This window comes from Magnolia sinica, chromosome 9 (assembly GCF_029962835.1).
Source record: "Magnolia sinica isolate HGM2019 chromosome 9, MsV1, whole genome shotgun sequence".
NCBI lineage: Eukaryota > Viridiplantae > Streptophyta > Magnoliopsida > Magnoliales > Magnoliaceae > Magnolia > Magnolia sinica.
This window is the reverse complement of record NC_080581.1, coordinates 67448146-67469715: the sequence shown is the minus strand read 5'-3', so window position 1 is coordinate 67469715 and position 21570 is coordinate 67448146. Positions and strand designations below refer to the sequence as shown.

Here is a 21570-nt window from a genome sequence, read left to right as displayed (position 1 = left end):
TAACCATCTAAATGAATTTAAAGACCCACGTACAATTTGTACAGTTTAAGTTGCATGCTACATATGCAATTTCTAAGACCTGTGTATCATCTGTCACACTCTATCCGAGTATCAAAGGTTTTTCTCTTAACACAATTAGGATTACTTCAGTAAATTAACTGTCCAACCAAAGACATTCATTAAAATTCAACCACCACCTTTGTCTTAGGTCAGCCTACTTATACTAACCTATATAAAAACACCCATCTCCTCATTCTTCATGCATGTAGTTTTTCTCACCTTCCTCTTCCCTCCCTTTGTACTCTTTTCCTGAAGCTTCATGCAATGGAGCTTCCTTTTGGAAAGAAGAGTACTACCCACCTCCAAAACATCCCTTTGATAGCTCTACTACTAACCCTAATCTTAATGATTTTTGCAATCACACCCCTCTGTTACCCTTTTATTAGCCCTTCATTTCTATGGAAGTGGTTTTCTCCATCTCCATCACCTTCTACTTCTTTCGATGGCGGTGATGGAATGATGAATGTGGTGTTAGAGAAGAAATGTGATATTTTCAATGGGGAATGGGTCCCGAATCCTGATGCGCCTTATTACACGAACACGACATGTTGGGCCATCCATGATCATCAAAATTGCATGAAGTATGGACGGCCGGATAGTGATTTCATGAAGTGGAAGTGGAAGCCGGACGGCTGCGAATTGCCGGTATTCGACCCGGTGAAATTCTTGGAGCTTCTTAGAGGGAAGTCATTGGCTTTTGTTGGTGATTCTGTGGGAAGAAACCAAATGCAGTCCTTGATTTGCCTCTTATCAAGGGTAAACAAAAAAAAAAAAAAAAAAACCATGCATAGTCATTTAAATCTTTTTTTTTGTTGTTGTTGTTAGCCTGTTAGTTCACACTTCACTGTTAGCCACTCACTCAGTCTACCACTTTAGCTATGGATCAGGGTGTAAAATTTAGCTCTCTCTATATATATGTATAAACTTTTAACCTTATCCAAAACTTTGGTGGGCCATGGAAAAAGAGAGACAAATCAAGGGAGGCTCTGTTTCCTTTTTCCATGCCCAACCAAAGTTTTGGATTAGAGTGAAAGTCAGGTTTCATGAGGTGCTGCAACACATGGACGGCTCAGATTTTGGACCCACATATATAATGTGTGATGAGTTCCGAATGTGTGTGTGTGTGTTTGTGTGTGTATATATATCTTTGTTTATTTTTATTTTTTTAGTAATATGATCATTATATTTTCATGTTGCATGCATATAACATGATGAGAATTAAGAGAATTGATGTTTTAAACGTTAGCAGTGCTCTACTGAAACACATACTTCATTTTCTTATATGAAGTGGAGCGGATTAGGTGTTGTTACCCAGGTAACACTTATTGGGTATTAATCGTTACCGTGTGGGGCCCACCTTGATGAATATGTTGTATATCCATGCTGTCCATCCGTTTTTTCAGCTTATTTTAATATATTAACCCAAAACGTATGCAGATCCAAATCTCCAGTAGACCACACCACTGAAAAAAGGGTGAATGACCATTTAAAGGTTTTTGGTAGGCCACAAAAGTTTTGGATCATAGCTTATCTTTGGATTCTCCTTTATTCAGGTCTGGTTGACCTTATCAAGGGGTTGGATGGCAAATAAACATTATGGATCTGCTTATGGTAGGCCTTGGGATATTTTGAAGGGTAGGCATTCAATCACCACTGATTCCAGTGGTGTGGTCCACCTGACGTTTGTATCTGCTTAATGTCTGGACCACGTCCTAAAATGGGCTGGAAAAACGGATGGATCACAACGTGGATATACGACACATCATCAAGGTGGGCCCCACGTACGGTAAGGGTAACAACACCTAATCCGCTCCCTCCATGAAGTGGGCACTAGAAGATCACCACCGTAGGCATGACACGTTGTCACAATAATGATCAAGACCGTTGATTTTGCAGTCCTCAATGTGGATGTGGTATAACCTAAAAATCAAGGGAAATGGAATATCATGGCCATCCAATCACTGGATGAAAATGGATGAAAACATGGAAAATTGAACACAGACACGCACAAACACGCACACGAGGAACAAGATGGGAGGAAACACCCACCCTCGATTTGCACCTGGTCGTGACTGAGTTCTAAAACCGCCGGAGGTTCACCCTGGCCGTTCATCTAGTCCAGATGAATGGTATCAATGTCCTGGATTGCATATGCACTACATGGTGAACCCGCTATTAAAATCAATGTTAGACCTCCATTCTAAACATGTTCCTTGTGGAGTGGCCTATCTGAGTTTTGGATCAGGCTAATTTTTTGTTTCAAAAGGTAAGTTGAGTTCACTTATCTGATGGACGGGTTGGATGTTCTGTATACCTCACATGGACCCCACTTCTGTATGGTAACACTGTTGTACGGTGGAGCCCACCCCTTCTTTTTTATATTGAACGGATTTCATTTGTTGTTTTGATCCATTCCTTTCTTATCGCTTATCCGAATCAAAAATAGAGATTGCCAGCTTATGATTTGGCAGAAGGTGTTTGACATTCCAACTGTCGTCCATAAAAAATAATAATAATAAATATTCTATAATATATAAATAAGTCATGTTCATTGATGATGTGGACGCCTGTTTTGGCAAAATGGGCATGATAAAAATTCTCCAAATCCAAGTGCTTATCTCAATCATTTTTTAATATTAAGAACCTAAAGTCCCAACCACCATTAGACATGGCCCACATTTTCCACAACATGCATTGGTTTTCAATTCTAACAAGTGGGGCCATGGCTCAGTAATAGGTGTGCAACTAGACCCGGTTCAGTCAGGTTGGCTCGACCTGAGCCTGACCTGCAACCTGACCCAACCCAAATTTCTCAATACTCAATCCTATAACACGACCCAAATGTTTTTTTGTAGTTGTGTTGGAATTTTCATCCTGACGCCACCCTGAGAACCCTGAGAACCTGACCCAACAACCAATATCAGGAGATTTCATTGAAAGTGGACGGTTGTTGTTTTTAACAGTTCATCTAGGTACTGAAAATCGTGCGCTTTTGACTGTCCTATCGAGGAAATTTTAGAGGTATACTCCATCTGTAGTGGTTAGAGCTGGGCACAGGACTACTCGATTCATCTAACTCGATCCAAGCCGAATGGGTGAGTCGATCCGAACCAAGTACACTTCGCTCGATCCGAACTTAAATCAAATCGAGTTTGAGTTACCCAGCAACTCAGCCCGACTCCACCCAAAACTCGATCTGAAACCAACTTGACTCGGATCCTGATATGTATATAATAAAAAATAAAAAATATAACCCTAATTTTAACTTGACTCGGATCCTGATATGTATATAATAAAAAATAAAAAATATAACCCTAATTTTTAAGTATCTCTAACCCTGTATGCCACACCCGACCCACCCCGAACCAATCTCAAACTCTCTCTTCCTCCCTCATCCTCCTCTTCCAAGCTCAGCAACCACCCACCACCATCACCACCCTCCTCCTCCTCTTCTCTCTCCTCTTCCATGCCCGTCCCACTCTCCTCTTCGAAGCCCAGCAACCACCCTCATCCTCCTTCCTCTCTCCTCTCCACTCCCTCCCTCCCTCATTTCTTGATCTGAATCAATGTTAACTCGAACTGACTTGGTACTTTTTATTAGGTCGGACTTGGTCCGGATTAGTCCAGGCTAAACTCAGATTCAAATCGGTTTAGGTATACTGGACTCGATACCGAGTTGAGTCAAGTTCGAGTCAGGCCTATTTCAAAATCGGATCGAATCGGGTCAACCCTAACTCGGTCCGACTCGACTCCATGCCCAACTCTAGTAGTGGCCCACAACATAGCAATGGTCTATATTACTGAAATGGCTCCATTTATATATCCTAGTTTGATGGAATTGCTTATGCACTGTTTGGTAGACACTATCGAAGCAAAGTTCTTTCACGTAAATTTTGAAACTTTATTTTCAAAATATTGATTTTACCTATAAATGTTGTTCGGATATTGATGTCTATTATTTTACATGTTTTTACTTATAATGTTGTTGGGATGTCAGAGTTAGGAAAAAATAGTTATAAAAAAATGAAATATAATTACATCATTATACATGGACTGTCCATCATATGAAGCTCACCTTTAATGCGGATTATCCATCATGTAGGACCACCTTTGATGTGGACCATCCATTACGCGGGGCCACATGTGATTCAACCACCCATTCATTGTTGAATGGCCATCTCGTGAGGCTCAGCTTTGATGATGACTTTCGACTATAATGCATGTTTCACCCACTTTTGATGCGGACTGTCCATCACGAGGGCTCACCTTTGATGTGGACCGTACATCATGTGTGGGGGCCTTTGATGTCAACCATCCATCATGTGGGGTCCACCACCACCTATAATCTGGATTGTTCATCATGTGGGGCCCACTTTTGATGTGAATACATACATCATGTGGGACCCACATTTGCTGCGGATTACCCATCATGGGCTTACCTTTGATGTGGACCGTCCACTCATCAAGGTCAGACCGAACTGGCGCTGGCTCAGCATCAGGTTCGAACCCTCATATCCTCAGGTAGGCCAATTATTTTCAGTTTGTGAAGTCTTGCTGATAAGATATCCCTCATCCTGAATGTTCCATAAATTAATTGTTCTCTAGATTGGATGATCCTAGCCATCGAATTTGGGTGAATGTGGAATCGATTGCTGTAATTAACCATCTACTTTATTTCCACCAATTGAAGGTTTAGGATCAAGAGAGCTTTTGTGCAAGAGCCATCTTGAGTGGGGCTGTAATTCCCAACGGTTTGGATCAATGGAATATAGGCCCACTGCATGGATGGCATGTGTCACACTACACAGTGGTTGTATACGTTGGAGATGGTCTGGATGGATTTTACAGGGCAGTACTCCAGATGGAAGGCCTTTCTCAGGTTTTCCAGCTGCATGCGCGCCCCTCCAGACGTTCTTGCATGTATACGTGTCAACCTTGTACTTGTTTAGGACATCTCAGCCGTGAATATGGTGGGACAGATTATGGGATGATCTGGGTAAATGAGAAAAGAAAAAAATAAATAAATAAGGAAAACAGCTGGAAACTATCAGTCTGTACAGGAAGGTTTCAACGGTGAGCGTTCAATCCCCACTGTTGCTTGTGGTGTGACCCACTTGAGTTTTGGATTTGACCCACTTGAGTTTTGGATTTGACCCACATCCTAACATGAGATGATAAAACTGACGGACGGAGTGGATGTCACACAGACATATCCCTTGCTTTGGGTTATATAAGCAGAGGTGGATTGCCTACAGAGTCACTGAGTAAACCGTGGGGCCCATCATGATGTATGTTCTTATCTATGCCATCCATCTGTTTTTCCAAATCATTTTATAGTATGAGGCAGAAATTGAATCATATCCAAATCTCAAGTGGACCACACGACAGGAAACAGTGGGAATAATGATTTCCACCGTTGAAACCTTGTTAGGGCCCAAAGTGATGTTTATTTGTTATCCAACCTATTCCTAATATCACACACACATGGATGAAGGGAAAGAACAAATATCATCTTGTTCCAAAGCTTCTATGGCCCCCAGAAATTTTCAACGGTAGATGTTTAATTCACACTGTTTCCTGTGGTGTGGTCCACTATACTTCATTTTTGGGTTTAAGCCCTAAAATTATCTGATAAAATGGATGGACAGAGTGGATAAAATAAATAAATCACGGTGGACCCCACATAAGCAATCCGCTTCCCCTTCGAGGAGGTGATATCTCAAAAATCGAAATTCGGTTCCAAGTTCTCTTGGTGTTTTATACTAATCTACTTTCATGGCCGCTTTTAAGTTTTTTTTTTTTTTTTTTTTTAAATGCATTTAATATCCAAAAGCGACCACCAAACATAGGATTTTGAGTATTAAAAAAAAAAAAAAAAAAAATCATTAGACAAGCAGAAATGCTGATTTTTAGGTGTCTACTAAACAAGCTCTTGGGACTTTCACTTGATGTTTGCTAGAATAAATTCCCACTATATGCATTGGAAGTCTAGCCTTTTGAATCTGGGCCATTTTCAAATGATTCAAACCGTTTATACCATGTGTCTCGCTTGGATTATTTGAATCTTTGATAATCTGCCTATCATGTGTTAGGGGGAGCGGATTGCCTGTGACCTCTCTGTTGTCACGGAGCTGTGTGGGGCCCATAGAAATGCCTGTGACAAATCCACTCTGTCCATCTGTTTTGAAAGACCACAATAGGACAGGATTCTAAAATTCAGACAGATCCAAAACTCATGTGGTTCATGCCACAAGAAACAGTGGGGGGATTGAAGGCTTAGATGTGACAGAAGTTTTGTATCATGATGATATTTGTTCCTACAGTTTATCTCAGTGGTAATAATTCTATGAACGGTTTGGATGGAATATAAACATCATGGTAAGCTCCAGAAGGTTTCGATGGTGGATGTTGCTGTTTCTACTGTTTCGTTGGTGTGGCCCATCTGAGTTTTGGGTCTGCCTGATTTTGAGAATCCTGATCTATTGTGGTCTTTCAAAACAGATGGACGGAGTGGATTTGTCATGTCCAAAGGAAATCTGCTCGGTGTTAAGCCATATAAGTGCATTAACGAGTTCATATGGAGCACATGTATGGAGACATATATTCATATGATTTAAACATACAGAAAGACATGGTGGAATTTATTCGTTTCAAGCTGGATATGTCACGTGTGTGCTAAGTACTAGTATATGTACTGGAATGTGGTTAGAGGGGCATTCATATACATGCATGCACTGATTATGCATTTGTGTGACCCTACTCATATGTGTGGGCCCGTGTATTGGGACGTACATAAATCAGGGTATAACATCTCTTCATCTATATTATACAAGGTTTCAGAAATTTTGGACATGTTTGCCCTTGCATTTAGTCCTAGCAACTTTCGTTATGAGGGGGAAAACCATCATTCCAAACATAGCTGCTTTGCTTGGTGGTTCTGGCTATATATATATATATAAAGAGAGAGAGAGAGAGAGAGAGAGAGAGAGAGAGAGAGAGAGAGAGAGAGAGAGAGTCCTGGTCTCTTGCACACAGTACCGCATGATATATTCAACCAACACAAGTAAAAAGGGTGGGCTGAGATTAAGCTCCACCATGATGCATTCATGAAATCCACCCTGATCATTAGGTCTGTGATAGAAATTTAGTAGATCATACTAGCTTCCTTTCACTTTTTTAATGTATTGCACCATTTTGAGAGAGATTTTGCAACAAAGGCTCTGTGGGACCCACCTTGATAATTGTGTGATATATGTTATGTCAACTATCTTAGAATAACAGTTCAAAAAATTAGGCAGAGAGGAGATTTGAGTGGGCCACAACAAAGAAAACAATGAGGATAGGCCGCCTATAATTCCCTTCTCTCTTCATCTCTCTCTATGTGTAGCATACACCTGCATCTAGTATTTCCCTGTGCCTCCCTTTCCTATTGTCTCTCTACTCTAAACTTTTCTTCATTTTTTTCTCTTTATCCCCTCCTCATTCCATTAATCCAATATATGTTAAATCTATTAGTGCTTTCCAATTTTAATACATTGATGCATGTGTAGAAACAACATCCAGGCCTAATGTTATGTATCTATGTTTTCATTCGTTTAATTGCAAGTTAATCCATTCACTTGCATTTTCAGGTGGAATATCCCATAGATATTTCTTACACTCCTGATGACAAATCCAGACGCTGGCTGTACACAGTATACAACTTCACTGTTGCAAACTACTGGTCACCATTCCTAGTAAGATCAAAGGAAGCTGACCCCATAGGGCCCACCCTCACAGGCCTCTTCAACCTCTACCTCGATGAATTCGATGAGGATTGGACTACCCAGATTGACGAGTTCGACTACGTGATCATCTCCGCAGGACATTGGTTCCCTCGGCCATCCATGTTCTATGAGAAGGGCCACATCGTTGGTTGCCACTACTGCTTGAAAACGAACGTCACCGATCTAACCATGTACTACAGTTACCGAATGGCCTTTCGGACTGCATTCCGTGCGATTAACAGTATAGAAAACTTCAAAGGCACGACATTCTTGAGGACATTCGCGCCTTCGCACTTTGAGAACGGATTATGGAATCAAGGAGGGAATTGTGTGAGGAAAAGACCTTACATGAGCAATGAAACAACGTTAGAGGGGAGTAATCTAGAGTTTTACATGACCCAAGTAGAGGAATTTCGGACTGCGAAAGAAGAAGGGAAGAAGAGAGGAATGAAGTTTCGGTTGCTTGATACTACACAGGCAACATTGTTGAGACCTGATGGGCACCCTAGTCGATATGGACACTGGCCACAAGAGAATGTGACAATGCACAATGATTGTATACATTGGTGCTTGCCGGGCCCCATTGACACATGGAATGATTTCTTGCTTGAGATGTTAAAGATGGAAGATGGAGAATTGTCTGATGGGAAGTTCTACAAAAGTGATAGGAAGTTGATAGCTAGATAGCATGTTTCACAGTTTGTAGTTTTTGTTTCTTTCTGTGTCCATTTGATTGGCTCTGGACCCACACAAATCATGCACAACCACATCAATTCATTGGTGGGTCCCATGATTTGGGCCACTGATAAGGGCAGAGTACAGGGATTAGGTTCCTATTTGATTTCTTGGCTTTGTGAAGAATTGCTTTTTTGGGCATTTTCTTTAAATGTTGTAAGTGGGTATTGGATAACTCAGTATTCAAAGCCTGCGAAAAAACTGAAGGTGTTTGGTGTAAATGAAGTAATAAGAGGTTGTGCTGAAATGTGGGAGAAATGCTCATGTAAACAAAATTTATAAATGATTTGTATCTAATGCTAGAGATGATCACATCTTTATAATCTCCACAATACACTTGGATATGATCTACAATAATCTAAACCATTGAACTTGTGGGACACCACATGCATGGACCAGTTCCCAAATCCCAATATTGTTGTGATAGGACAGTTCTATCTGTCTATTTTTGTCCAACGACATTGATTTACACTTTTCCTCCACTTTTTTTTTTCCATAAAACTGTATCAATGCAATTGCCAATATAATTTAATAGTTTTAGGATAATGACATTTCTGAGTGGAGTGGAAGCCATTACATATGGAATTAAGGAAAATGTCATTTTATGTTGAAAATCTGTTAGAGATTCTACATCAAAGGCTATCGGCAGTTAGAAGTTCTTATTGGGAGAACAGTCATCGTCGATTCCTCCTGTTATTAATCAATAAGTGGAAGCTTCAATCTTCCATTGGAGTGGAAATTTTAGAAGGAATGTTCATTCATGCGAAAAGTTTCTCTTTTTTGAATGGCTGTTCCAATTCAGTAAATTCATATCAGGTAGCTGATCACTATTGTTTGGTCCGCACCGACACTTGGAAATCTTAAAATCAAAAATAGATGTACCTACCTTTGGTAATACCAGACCAGCTGGGGTTGATTGTGTGATTCAAGATTCTGGTGGCAAGATCAGAGGTGATTTCGCTCACTACGGTATCTGTTCGGACACAAACAGTGTTCTATATTGTAGAATTTTTTGCCTTGGCAGCATTATTATTGGGAGTGATTTCAAGGTACTCGTTGGAAAGATTAAAATTCCAACAGCAATCTGAAAATTGAGTTCATCTCATTGCAGTTGAGAGTAATCATATATTTGATATCTTCATCTCTAATATAGAAGACTGTTGACACGAACTCATCATGTGCTACAGATCAAAATCTATAATATATAATTCTTGTGAACAAAAATGAGATCAACTAATTTTTAGGTGGCTACCAATAGGGCAGCAGTATCTATACTCTAGCACCAATGGATTGAGCTTGATTTCATTGACCAGCTTTAGGTATCTTCTGTGCATGAATTTGAGAACAATATTTACAACAAAGTGGGGTTACTGAGTGAAAGTTATATCTCATTGTTTATATTGAGATATGAATTTACTGAATTGGAACAGTAATTCAAAATAAACATCTCTTCAAGTTATTATATAATGATGTTTATATCTCATTGTTATTTGCCTATACCTGTTCTCATGACATATCACCTATTCAAAGTTAAATGGAATACTGAGGCGCCCATATACCTTAAAACAGTAAAAATAAGCTTGACTCTCCGGAGTTTCAACACCTGGTTGAGGGTTCGAGTACCCATAGGTGGTGAAATTGCACTACGGCGTGAGTGTGTGGTGGTGTGTGTGCATGTGTGAAAAAAAAAAAAAAAAAAAAAGCTTGATACTTTAAAGTATGAGATTTGCCAGATGCATGGATACATTGAGACTTCAGTCTTCAATCATGGAAACTGTTTATTCAATGGGCCTCACCTTGGATGGGGCATAGCTAGAAAATAAAAACTCTTGCATGGAATATTTTTATCCTCGCCTACAATTGGAGGATAGCTCGAAAAAAAAAAAAAAAAAAAACAAAAACAAAAAAAACAAAAAACAAAACAAAAAAACAAAACAAAACAAAAACAAAAACAAAACTTATATTTGAATATTTTAATCTTCCACTCATGTCAACTCTACGTTCAATATGAACAGTCCACAGCCTTCTGAGTAGTCCAACGGCTATTTGAATCAAAGATTTTATTTTTTTTTCCTCTCTCTCTTTTTGGTATATTCCAAATCCCACAGAATGCCCATCAGATAAAACTGTTTGGGTCAAAGGACCCCATCCAATTGCTAGTCCTGACATATCTGAATACAATACATGGAGATGTACCCTAGCAAATCAATTTAAAGCATGGACCAATCTTTGATGAAGGCAGCATCTAGCCCAACCAATCAACATTTGATTTTGCTGCCCCTAGATGAAACCATCCAAATGCCTAGATTTTTTATTTTTATTTTTTGCACATCACATGGAGGTCCAAATCTATGAACCTAGAGAACCATGATCAATGATCGTGTGAAGAGGCTATGTTACAAATGAGGAGCCCTCCTTTCATCGGGCGAGGAACCTTCTGGATAATCTACATCAGTAGATAGGATGAAGCATGTGGCTATTGTCCAAAGAAATCTTCTACAAAATTCCACACTACTCTTAGCAATATGAACCCACTATAAGACTCTAGAAACTTTCAAAAAAAAAAATTACACAACTCTACTATTCTGTAGAGAAACCTCTAAAGCATGCACATAACCTCATATATACAAGAAGAGCAAAAAACATGCAAGTGCATGGGATAGCCTCCTTGAAATTCCGACCACATAGCCACCCTCCATTTGTCCAAGCAGCTTAATGAGTTACACTGATCCAAGTTTTAGGGCCCATTTGGACGCGCTGTCAAAATGGCTGTTCGGAGACCAAACCCTCATTTCCATCCAAACCAGGGTTTGCAGCCTGTTTGTAAACCACCTGAAAAGGTCGGTTTCAAATTCACCTAACCCCCTTTCGATCCAAAACAAGGGTTTGCAGCCTGTTTGGAAACCACCTGAAAAAATGAGTTTCAAATCTACTCAATGAAATAGGTGCTAAAAAGCCCACTCGCCAAAAACTGGCAAGTCAACAAAATCGGATCAGTTTGCTGTTGATTTTGAGCAAGTCAACAGAATCAGATCAGTTTGCCATTGGTTTTTGGCTAGTCAACAAAACCAGATCGGTTTGCGGCAAAAGGTCTTTTGTGAAAGTGCATCCAAACCAACCCTTGAAATCAATAGAGAAGACCACAGAAACGATTCCATTGTAGAAAGCCTAGTAGTACCCCTTGGATTTGAATTTCCACACCAAGAAAACTGAACGACTCTAGAAACCTTGTGAGTGGACTTGGCACAGAATACACGCAAGATCCAAGTGCTATCAGTCAGGTCCTGTTGTGAATGTGCTTGGCCTGCAAATTGGGTCCATTCTCTAGTCAAATAGGTCATACATGTAAAAAAGACATGAAAAAAAAAAAAATCTTGTGAGTTGTGGATCCAATTCATTGTGCTTGTGTGGCCCATCAGCTGCATGGAACAGCCTGGTTTTTCGTGCAGGGATCCAAGTGGTGGGGCCTCCCTGACAAATGACTTGGATCTTGCAGACAGGTACCAAGTTGCCACCTATGAGCAACAAATCCCTGGAAAATGCAGTAACATTTCTCAGGATACTGTGGCGCCAATGTCGGGGAGCATTTTCTGTAAAGGGTCTTCGGAGGTGAGGGCGGAAACAGGATCCATGTAACTCGACTTCAAGCAGAAAGACTTATGGGGAGTCCATATTGTTTAGATAGCAGGCTTCTAATTTCAACAGGACCTGTATGATCCTTTTCTGGAGATGCACAGTATCCTTCAGGCTTTGGTTGGTATGAGTGGAACCCACAGTTCAGCGATCCTAACTGTACATGCAATGGCCCCATCCTGGATGGGCCAGTCATCCCATCTTTTGGGTTTTCACTAATGGATGTGGTCCATTTGTCAGAGACAGGTCATGAGAGAGGCAGAAGTAGGGATGCATGAAACTCTGCGTCCAGTCTTCTCATTATGGCCCGACTTCTCTACTTCGGGGTAAGTCGGCTTCACCAGATAGAGTTCCACCCCACAGAACTCTTCCAAACACGTGAAAATTCCAAAACTTGTGGAACCCAAATTCCCGTAAGTCGGGAGCATGACATCCAAACAACCCAGTACAATCAAGATAATCATTTTCGTAAAATTCACAAAGCATTTGTTTTTTTTTTTTTCCTATTTCTATTAGAAACTATCCTGATACTTTGTAGTAGAAGGATATGTGAAGAATATATGTATCGCATTAGTAGATATTTTGAGAAGACAATTCTAGATTCATTTACAAGATAAGAGCATGGGAGAATTTAAATGTCCTTATTGAAAGAAGCAAATGAGTAGTTCATAACTTAGCACCTTCCTTTTGTTCAGCTAATTGTTGTCGCAAGACTCTTCTCATGACCTTATTCGAAGCTGTTCTTGGAAGTGACAGGACACTGACAACCTTTGAAACCTGCATGAAAACAGAATCTAGGCAATTAGAACATGTTACTAGACAAGGAATACCACTTATCACTTGAAATTGGCACATGCTCTGCCACAGGACACATGGCACTTATTTCAAATGGAATATGGACGGCTCATCCAAAGGGCCCTAACATGTATGATCAATGGACCAAAAGTCACTGTAATATCTGTCCATAGAATATGAACCATTGGTTAAAATCTGTTGAGCAGCCTCCCTTCTTTCACAGACAAAGCTCCTCCAACTGAATGCTCAGTCAAATGACTCAAATCCGACTACTGAGATTATTGGCACATCCATGATGAAGCCCACCAAATGATAGGCCACGATTGGTTACACGTGTGCCATGTTTTCCATGGAGGTGCATGTGACAACTGTAGGTGATGTTAGCATTCCTCGCAACTCTTAATACATGCATTGATGATTTCAACGTAGCATCTGTTGCCAAATGATTCATTACCCTGAATAATGGATTCAGTTTCTTTTGAATAGCGGAATTGAACACCTTTTTCAGTGGGTCCAAATCTGCTTCTGAACAATTTGGGTCCTTGAAAACCACCATGATAACTAGTTGCTCGGGGCCACCCCCTGCTGGTGGGACCCCAATGGCAGCTGTCTCAAGAACAGTATCGTCAACTCCATTGCAGATGCGTTCAATCTCAATAGAACTCACCTGTGCAAGAATAAATTGGCATTTTAGGATGAAATTATTGAAGCGCTTGGTCAAATCGCACATGGAAAATGCATACTTTAATTCCCCCAAGATTCATAGTATCATCTGCACGGCCATGTGCCCTGTAGTATCCTCCAGAAGTGCGCTCGAACTCGTCCCCATGCCTCCGAAGAACCTGAAAATTGACGAAAGCAGAATATATGTGTATATATGAACATATGTCCACAGGAGTATATGCATGTATATCAAACCTGATAGGGAAATTGAAGCTGAAGAAGATCATCACACTACCTTCCCATTCCAAACTGGCATCCCACTGAAGTAGACATCGTGGTGATTTGCATTCAATAATGTAGACGAAGCTCCAAACATGGTAGGATCAAGGGCCAGCTCCCCAATCCCAGGTACAGTTTGTGGCTGTGAATGCAGATTGGTCAAAATCATTTTGTATAGATCATTAAATCAACAGCTCATAAACTTTCCCATCCATCATTGCTACCACAAAACATATACGACCAAGGAATCAAAACTCATCCAAACCAAGTCAACTTGATTTTTCTGGTGAATGAAACAAACCATCCCCCCAAAAAAACGCATATGTTTGTCCAGACAAGCCGTACTGAGTCAGCTATAATGAAAACAAAGACGGCTCAGCTGAATCAACTTCGGTCTTTCTGGTTTTGTGTGCTCCGAGGCGAGAAAAATAAAGGAACTTGTGAAGCTATTCTCATAATGCATATGAATGCATTTGCATTGAACTTACATGAAAGCATGCTTTTCCCAAAGGTGGCATTATGAGAATGTTAATATGCATGCATATCACTGCATAGAAGTGCAATGCAATTCCCACCTTATGGTACTCATGCCAATCATGTCTGGTGATCAAGACTATTGATATGTTGGTCATTATGTGGATAGCCTTTAAGCCAGAAATCAAGTGATTGGACAGCTGTGACCATCATGTTGTCATGTTTTCTGGTCGAATCTGAACCTCTGCTCACTGTTCCTTTTGCAGGCAACAGAATGGATAGCCCATCAGAACAAAAGCCGCAAGCACTAAACAATTTCGCCACATGTACCAAGAGAAAACTGCTTAGAACTTCTATGCCAAAACATATTAGCATTCCTCCATTAGTGAAAAAACCCACAGTCCAGGATCATATTTGTCCTTTTTAAATCAAAGGGAGAGTTTTTTCTAAGTTTTTAATAGGCCGAAAATGAATGTAGTCGAGTGGGCATATGCAGCTAATGTGTTCCCTGTTGCCCACTTTCCAGATGGTTAGATTTGTAGGTGGTAGCTTTTGTTTGCTTTTGTCTTTTTCTTTTCTTTCGTATTTTTTGGCTTTTTTCCTTTTTGAATAAAATTTTATTATTATTGGCTCAAAATTCAGCCTCCCTAAGTAATCATACAGTTTGTCAAGGAAGAATACATCTAGGGCCCACCCATGCATTCAGAATCTATGGTCCCTACAGTATATCGGGGGCATCCAAAAGTCCATATAGGAAGAACCAAATACTTTGGTCGGTTACGAATATCAAGGTTTGCAGCATCGATATTACCGGTATTGCACCTGGGAGATACGATATTGGCATGGAATATAGAAAATTCCATGCATCAGCCAAAGTATCACTTGATATCATCAATGTATTGCATGTTATCGATGGTATCACAATGTATCGCGATATTTTTGTCATTTTCTCTTTGAAAAGTTCCTTCATATCTACGATATTTGTCAATATTGACAAATATCATCAATACTTCATAGGAGTCAACCGAATTTCTTCCAAAAACCCATTCCAGCTCATTTTTTCACCATTTTCTTTCAATCTTTTCCTCTTCTAAACAAATTCTAGGTGAATTTCAGTTCATCCTTTTAAATCTTTTGGGAGAAAATGTAGATTTCAAAGCAAGATAAAGATTTGAAAGGATTTGGGCCCAATTCTCATTCGGTGAGTTATTTTATATTTTGGTACTTTTTTAGATAAATCATACAAAATCAGTATGATGCTATGATTTAAAAGTGTGTATTAAGGTCTTTTTTAACAATCCTTAAAGTTTCATTGAAAAATTCGACTAATTTCCTAATATTTCCCCATGTTTCCCAAGAAGTTTGATATATTACCCGATACAAGCGATATATCCCATGGGATAACCAATGCATATCTCTATCCCAAGGGTGTGAGACGTAACGTGATACCGATATGGTAAACACTGATGAATGAATATACATGGGAAGAAAAGGAAGACAAAAATTGTCCAGATACAATGGAAAATAGGCCAAGATCAAGAAGTTTGATAGTCTAGGACATTTTTGCACTTGCATGGAATTGTAAACTCTCAGCAAACTGTGCATTTACTGAGATTTGTGACCCCTATAAATTGCCCTTATGTATTATGCCATGATGTATTGAGTAGTAATCGGCATTTCACATTTTCAAACACATAAGAGAAGGTTGAATAATGCTTACAAGAGGATTTCCATCATCACCAAGGATAAGTAGGGTGCAGCCCATAGCTGGTGTACTGAATGCAGCCAACGATTGAGGCTGCAATAGTGACCCACAAACAAATCCACCACCAATCTCAGTACCACCACAATACTCGATCACAGGCTTGTAGTGAGCCCTCCCCATCAGCCACAAGTATTCATTGACACTAGATGCCTCGCCAGTAGAGCTAAAGCATCTATCAGGTTTCAAACAGAAGAACAGCTAACATACATGTCACTTGAAAGAACCATACTCTAGCCATTAAAAAGAAAAGGAAAAAGCCATATTCTTAGTTTCATGTGGATGGAATATATCAAAATTCAGATATGTACTAGCTAGAAAGCATAATAAGTAGCCACAGCTTACTGTATAGAACTTGCTTACCGGATGGAAGACCAATCAAAGCCAGCAGTGCAGTTTGTGATTTTCCAAGCACGGACTAGACTTGGAATAACTCCAAGCATGGTTACTTTAGCATCCTATAGAAGTACATATTACGCAATGATTAAAATGTGAAACAGAATCCTAATCCTTGGAAACAAGGTGCCAAAATGAGCATGGATCAGTGAACGAATGATGAAAAACTTGCAAGACATTAAGCATGTGGACAGGAAACTAATGGTCTATTAAATGCAACTAAAGATTGGCATGAATAGACATGAATTTCAAGTATACTTTAAAGGTGAGCTCTGTAAAGTCCATGAAAATGTGCTTTTCATAAGCATTATGCTTATCTTGTCAGGGCAATTTGTTCATTGTATACCAGTCTCATCCATTGTTGACTTTGCAGTACTTCGTACTTCTCACAAGAATACATGATTCATTGACGTAGTCATTGTCATCTTTAAATTTCTGTCTGAGGGCATATTTGGATGGGAGCAGCTCATCTTGTTAAAAGGACAGCCCCTATCATATCAAGCAGGATGGGGGCAGGTCTGATCAGTCCGCTAGGATGGCCCCAATCGTAATTTGAAACAGGGAAACCCCCCAACAGACCCTTATGCTCCCTTTGAGCTTTGCTAAGCCCACACACGTGTACAAGGCAGCTCTATACATGCCAAACATGTACCGACATTGAACATAGGTGGAATATCGAAGTAGTCCATCAGAAGGGTACCACTACATAGAGGCCAAGAATCAGATAGGTACAGTTGTCAGGTGGGCCAGAGTTTTTTGAACAAATGTATGGCTGAATAAACTTGGCCAAGTTTTGTACCCCATTCAGCTGTTTTAACGTTGTGGCACACCAAGTGGACCACCTTATTTTTTGCCAGAACATCTACACTGCTGGACCCACCTGATGAAAGGCTTGAATATTGCACTTGTATGAGACGCTGGCACATGTGGAGGCATGTAAATTGTATGCCTCGAAAGGAATGTAGGCTTAGCAAAGTTCTCTCATTCTAATCAAAGGATCAAACCCCTAAACAGTCATGTAACCTAAAAATCCAGCAAAGATGCATAGTCTGCAGAAAAGAACAATGATGAGTGGGTAGAAAATGAGTGGAAGATTCACTACCTGCACAAACTTTGCAAATCCAGAACCAAGGGGGGATCCATCATATAGAGCCATGGAAGCCCCATTCAATAGAGTCGCATAAACAAGCCAAGGGCCCATCATCCAGCCAAGATTGGTAGGCCAAGCAACAACATCACCTTTGCGAATATCCATGTGAGACCATGCATCAGCGGCAGCCTTGAGAGGAGTAGCATGGGTCCATGGAATTGCCTTAGGCTCCCCTTCACCAAAATAAGCAGCAAAACTGTCAATTTATACGCTCTTTGTATAGGGGAGACAAGAACTTTTTACATTGAAATGTTTAATATAAGTATCTGTCCGTAAAATTGTATGCAATAGAATGGTTGCAATGCTATGAACATAGGCAGACTATTTCTACACATTCATGCATACCATATTACCATCTGGGACATGACCGTACCATGCCAGGAAAAACTGTCATATATTTTTCACTCCACCATGCATGTAGCCAAAACAGTCCAAAAATAAATAAATCAAATTACTTTTTCGACTCAAAGTTCCCAACATAATAGTGTTCTTCATGGCTCATAAAATATTTAACGTGGTCTAAATTGTATGCCCTTCATGGAATCTTCTTTTCATTTGGCTATCCAATTGGAGAATTCAATGGAGCAATTGTTATTGTATCTCCTAACAAGTGACAAGCAATCTGCAGGAAGCTTCACAAAAACTTCATAGGGCTTCTCAAAGATTGGAAAAACAGGAAAATGGGCACATGAAGTTACCCCCACCCATGTTTTAGTAATTGCAAAGGGGTTTATGGCCCTTTTTAGGCGTAATAAAATACATTTAACGTAAAAGGGTGGCTACCAAAGCTATGGCAATCAGAAAGTCTGTTCTGCACACTTATGCAGAGCACATTTATTTGCATCTATTAAACAGGCCCTTGGTAACAAATACCAGTAAAATGTTGAAATACCATGATAATTTTACAGTATTTAAAAAATCAAAGAAAAATAACATGGCATGGCATTTTCAACTTATTGTAAATTTTAAAATATTGTAATAATATCTTTTTTAGAATGAAAATAGTACAAGATTATCTCAATGTTAGCATAACGTTTTGCCATTTTTTTTTTCTGATAATAAAGAATTTTTATTTTTCTTTAAGTTTATTTTATTGCCTGTTTACTATTTATCTACTATTCTCACTTTTCACTATTTTATTTCTGCATACCAACTTGATTTGAATATCACCCAAGACATTCATGTACTAAGAACGAGCTGTCACGTCACTAACATGAATTTTGAGACTAATCCATGGACACATTTGGTTAAAACTTGTGTAAAACTCTGCTGTACTCAATTTTTATAAAATTGTGGAATGCATGTGAGGCTTCCTCTAAAAGACATCCATACATAGAAACTCCCTTTGAGAAATCCTGTAATGGTCTTTAATACCAGTGATTTGCATGAAATATGCAAGATGAAGCATCAAGATCTTTGAGATGTTTCAGTTAAAAGGTTTCAAGTTACCTGTAGTTCCAGATGAGAAAAGGATATTCGTGAATGCTTCCACAGGTTGTTCTACTGCAGTATAATCCTTAGCCCTGCAATTTTGAGGAGAAATATACACTTAGAACTCCAAAAAACAAAGTTGGACATGGCCTATAGTTGCATGAAGAAAGAAAGGAAGCGCTAGCAGATTCATGTACAGAAGCGAAGCAGCATCTATCTCAAATATTAGCAAGTATAAATGGCGAAGAAGCAGGAGCCAGAAAACAAGTCCATAGCACAAGTTCAAAGCATGAACGGCACATGGTAGAAGGAACCTGCAACTAAGATGATCCCTACTCTTTTTCCAACTTGAAGAGCTCTTGTACATCCCTCATACCATTGCCCTAATTGAGATTTGGCAGTAATGATGAAACGTTACAAAACGCAGTATCGGCCATACCAGATCTGTATTATCTACCTATACTGGCCCCGTATCGTATAAGTATAGGGCTGCCGATAACAATATTTAAACCCATGCCCACCATTCTACCAAATGAAATTGGTGCTTGTCCTCTACCCACATCCAAACAAACTCCCTCTTAATTATTTAACCTATGTTAATTATACTAGCTGGACAATGGAACATGGACAAGAAATAAATTGGGAAATCCACTAAGGCTGCCCTAATCAATTTGATATGGCCACCTAAAGACAAATAATGACTCTTCCATCCTGACAGCTTTGTTCCATCCTTTCCACTACCACATCACAAAGAGATGATTGGTCAGTTTAGCAATGCATAAGGGAGATCCATGTTGATGGGGGCTTACCTGGCCGGCACCCAAAGTCTGGGCAGAAGAAACAATCTCTACCCCACTTATCCTTTTTCTTTTCTAGATGTTTATCATTCGACGAGAGACCACCTCAAAGCAACAAAGGATTTTGTAAAGATTATCCACATGAACTTGATCAGCCTTGCAGAAAAGGACAGTGTTGTAAACAAATTGAGATGAATGAGTGGTAATGAAAGGATAAAATCAAGAAAGACTGAAAGGCCCAATTGGAAATAATGGAGGGTTGATGGAGATGGTTAGCAGTTTGCTGCAAAAACTAGAGATGGACCCAGTAAGGAAGACAACTTTGATTAGGGTTGATTGGCCTGAAAGGATGATGAAGGGAAAATGTAAGAGGACTTGGATCTAGGTGGTGAGAAGTGATATGACAGTGCATTGACTTATCAAGTATAAGGCCTTGTATAGGAACCACCAGCAAAATGGGATTTATAAAACATACCACAAATAGCTGCAATTAGGCTACAATAATGAAGATGATGAACTAAAGGGAGTTCTGCCCCCAAACGGAAAAGTTTACTCCATTAATCGATCATGAAACTACAAGGAAGAATCAACATGAGCAACTTGAGGTTCCAAAACAGTCGAAGTAAAAGGCCGATGTAGATCCAATTTGTTAAGAGGCTAATGCATCAAAGCTAAAGAGTGAACTTAATGTAGGGGCAATTGGGTGCTATTCTACCTAGCAGGAATAATGGTTTGAAAACTTAATTTTGAGGTTACCAAGCTGCCGATGGTAGAAGAAGATAACATTGCATGTTCCAGCCCACCACCCTACTCCCTAGGTCTAGACTCAGCTTTGGGAGGAAAGAAGGAAAGATAGACAATGATGTATTCGCTTCAAAAGATGCGGCTAGTTAGGGTCCATTGGGTGGGGCCAAGGTATATACTTTCCCCATGTGGTTCTATGGTGCTCCGTCGAAGGTGGCGGCTTTCGCTTGGCTTGCGGGTTAGAATAGAGTGCTAATAATCAATAATCTGCAGAAACGGCGTTTTACTATAGTGAATGCTTGCTATTTAGGTTGGGGAGATGAAGAATCAGTGGACCATCTCTTTATCCACTGTCCTTTCCCCAGGGGTCTATGGAACAGCATTTTGGGTCACTTTGGAGTTGATTGGGTGTTGCTGTAATCGATCATTGATTTTTTTGTCCATTGGCACGATGGAGGGTCTTGTCTTGTAGAAGGAGACGGAGATTATTCCTTCGGGCTGGCCTCTGGGCTGTGTGGGACAAAAGAAACAATAGGAGTTTTCGAGACAAGTGCGGCACTCCTAGGGGCGTATTCCTTAAAGCGCTCTCCTATGTTGTTGAGTGGGATGGGGCTGAGCCCTTGTAAAGACATTCCTGTTTCTGTTTTGCATATTGAGTTTGCTGTTTGCTTCTCTCTTTGTATTCTTTCGGTTTTGCCATTTCTTAATGAAGTTGTCATCCTTCAAAAAAAAAAAAAAAACCAAAAAAACAAATAAACAAAAAAACAAATAAATAAAAAACAAATAAAAAACAAATAAACAAAAAAAAAAAAAAAAAAAGGATGCTGGTTAGCATGATGATGGAAAAACATTTTACTGCTAGGACAACCAAAAAGTTGACAAAAG

The 21570-nt window shown here is 39.7% G+C and overlaps 2 protein-coding genes across 3 annotated transcripts in view; one reads left to right on the top strand and one right to left on the bottom strand.

The window, feature by feature from the left end:
* The first annotated feature begins 250 nt into the window (after positions 1 to 250).
* Positions 251 to 8895, top strand: LOC131255584 (protein trichome birefringence-like 19). The gene is made up of 2 exons (XM_058256335.1): positions 251 to 816; positions 7692 to 8895. Exons 1-2 carry the CDS (start codon positions 325 to 327, stop codon positions 8511 to 8513), a joined length of 1314 nt encoding a protein of 437 aa, XP_058112318.1. The 5' UTR covers positions 251 to 324; the 3' UTR covers positions 8514 to 8895.
* Positions 8896 to 12742: 3847 nt separating this feature from the next.
* LOC131255583 (probable acyl-activating enzyme 17, peroxisomal) overlaps positions 12743 to 21570 on the bottom strand; it is a 34488-nt gene continuing 25660 nt past the window's right edge. Inside the window, exons 7-14 of one of the 2 annotated variants that reach the window (XM_058256334.1) lie at positions 19163 to 19236; positions 17666 to 17886; positions 16531 to 16625; positions 16126 to 16342; positions 13948 to 14073; positions 13733 to 13831; positions 13444 to 13656; positions 12743 to 12971 (exon numbers count right to left, since the gene is read on the bottom strand). In XM_058256334.1, coding sequence (XP_058112317.1) covers positions 12861 to 12971; positions 13444 to 13656; positions 13733 to 13831; positions 13948 to 14073; positions 16126 to 16342; positions 16531 to 16625; positions 17666 to 17886; positions 19163 to 19236 — 1156 coding nt within the window. In that variant the 3' untranslated portion in view covers positions 12743 to 12860. Of the gene's footprint in view, positions 12972 to 13443; positions 13657 to 13732; positions 13832 to 13907; positions 14074 to 16125; positions 16343 to 16530; positions 16626 to 17665; positions 17887 to 19162; positions 19237 to 21570 lie in introns of those variants that run through there. The other variant, XR_009176181.1, reaches the window with a different exon arrangement.

Excerpts from the sequence above, each read along its gene's own strand:
- LOC131255584 (XM_058256335.1), top strand. The coding sequence starts at position 325 with ATGGAGCTTCCTTTTGGAAAGAAGAGTACTACCCACCTCCAAAACATC. Across the intron at positions 817-7,691 it reads TGATTTGCCTCTTATCAAGG|GTGGAATATCCCATAGATAT; the intron begins GTAAACAAAAAA and ends TTGCATTTTCAG.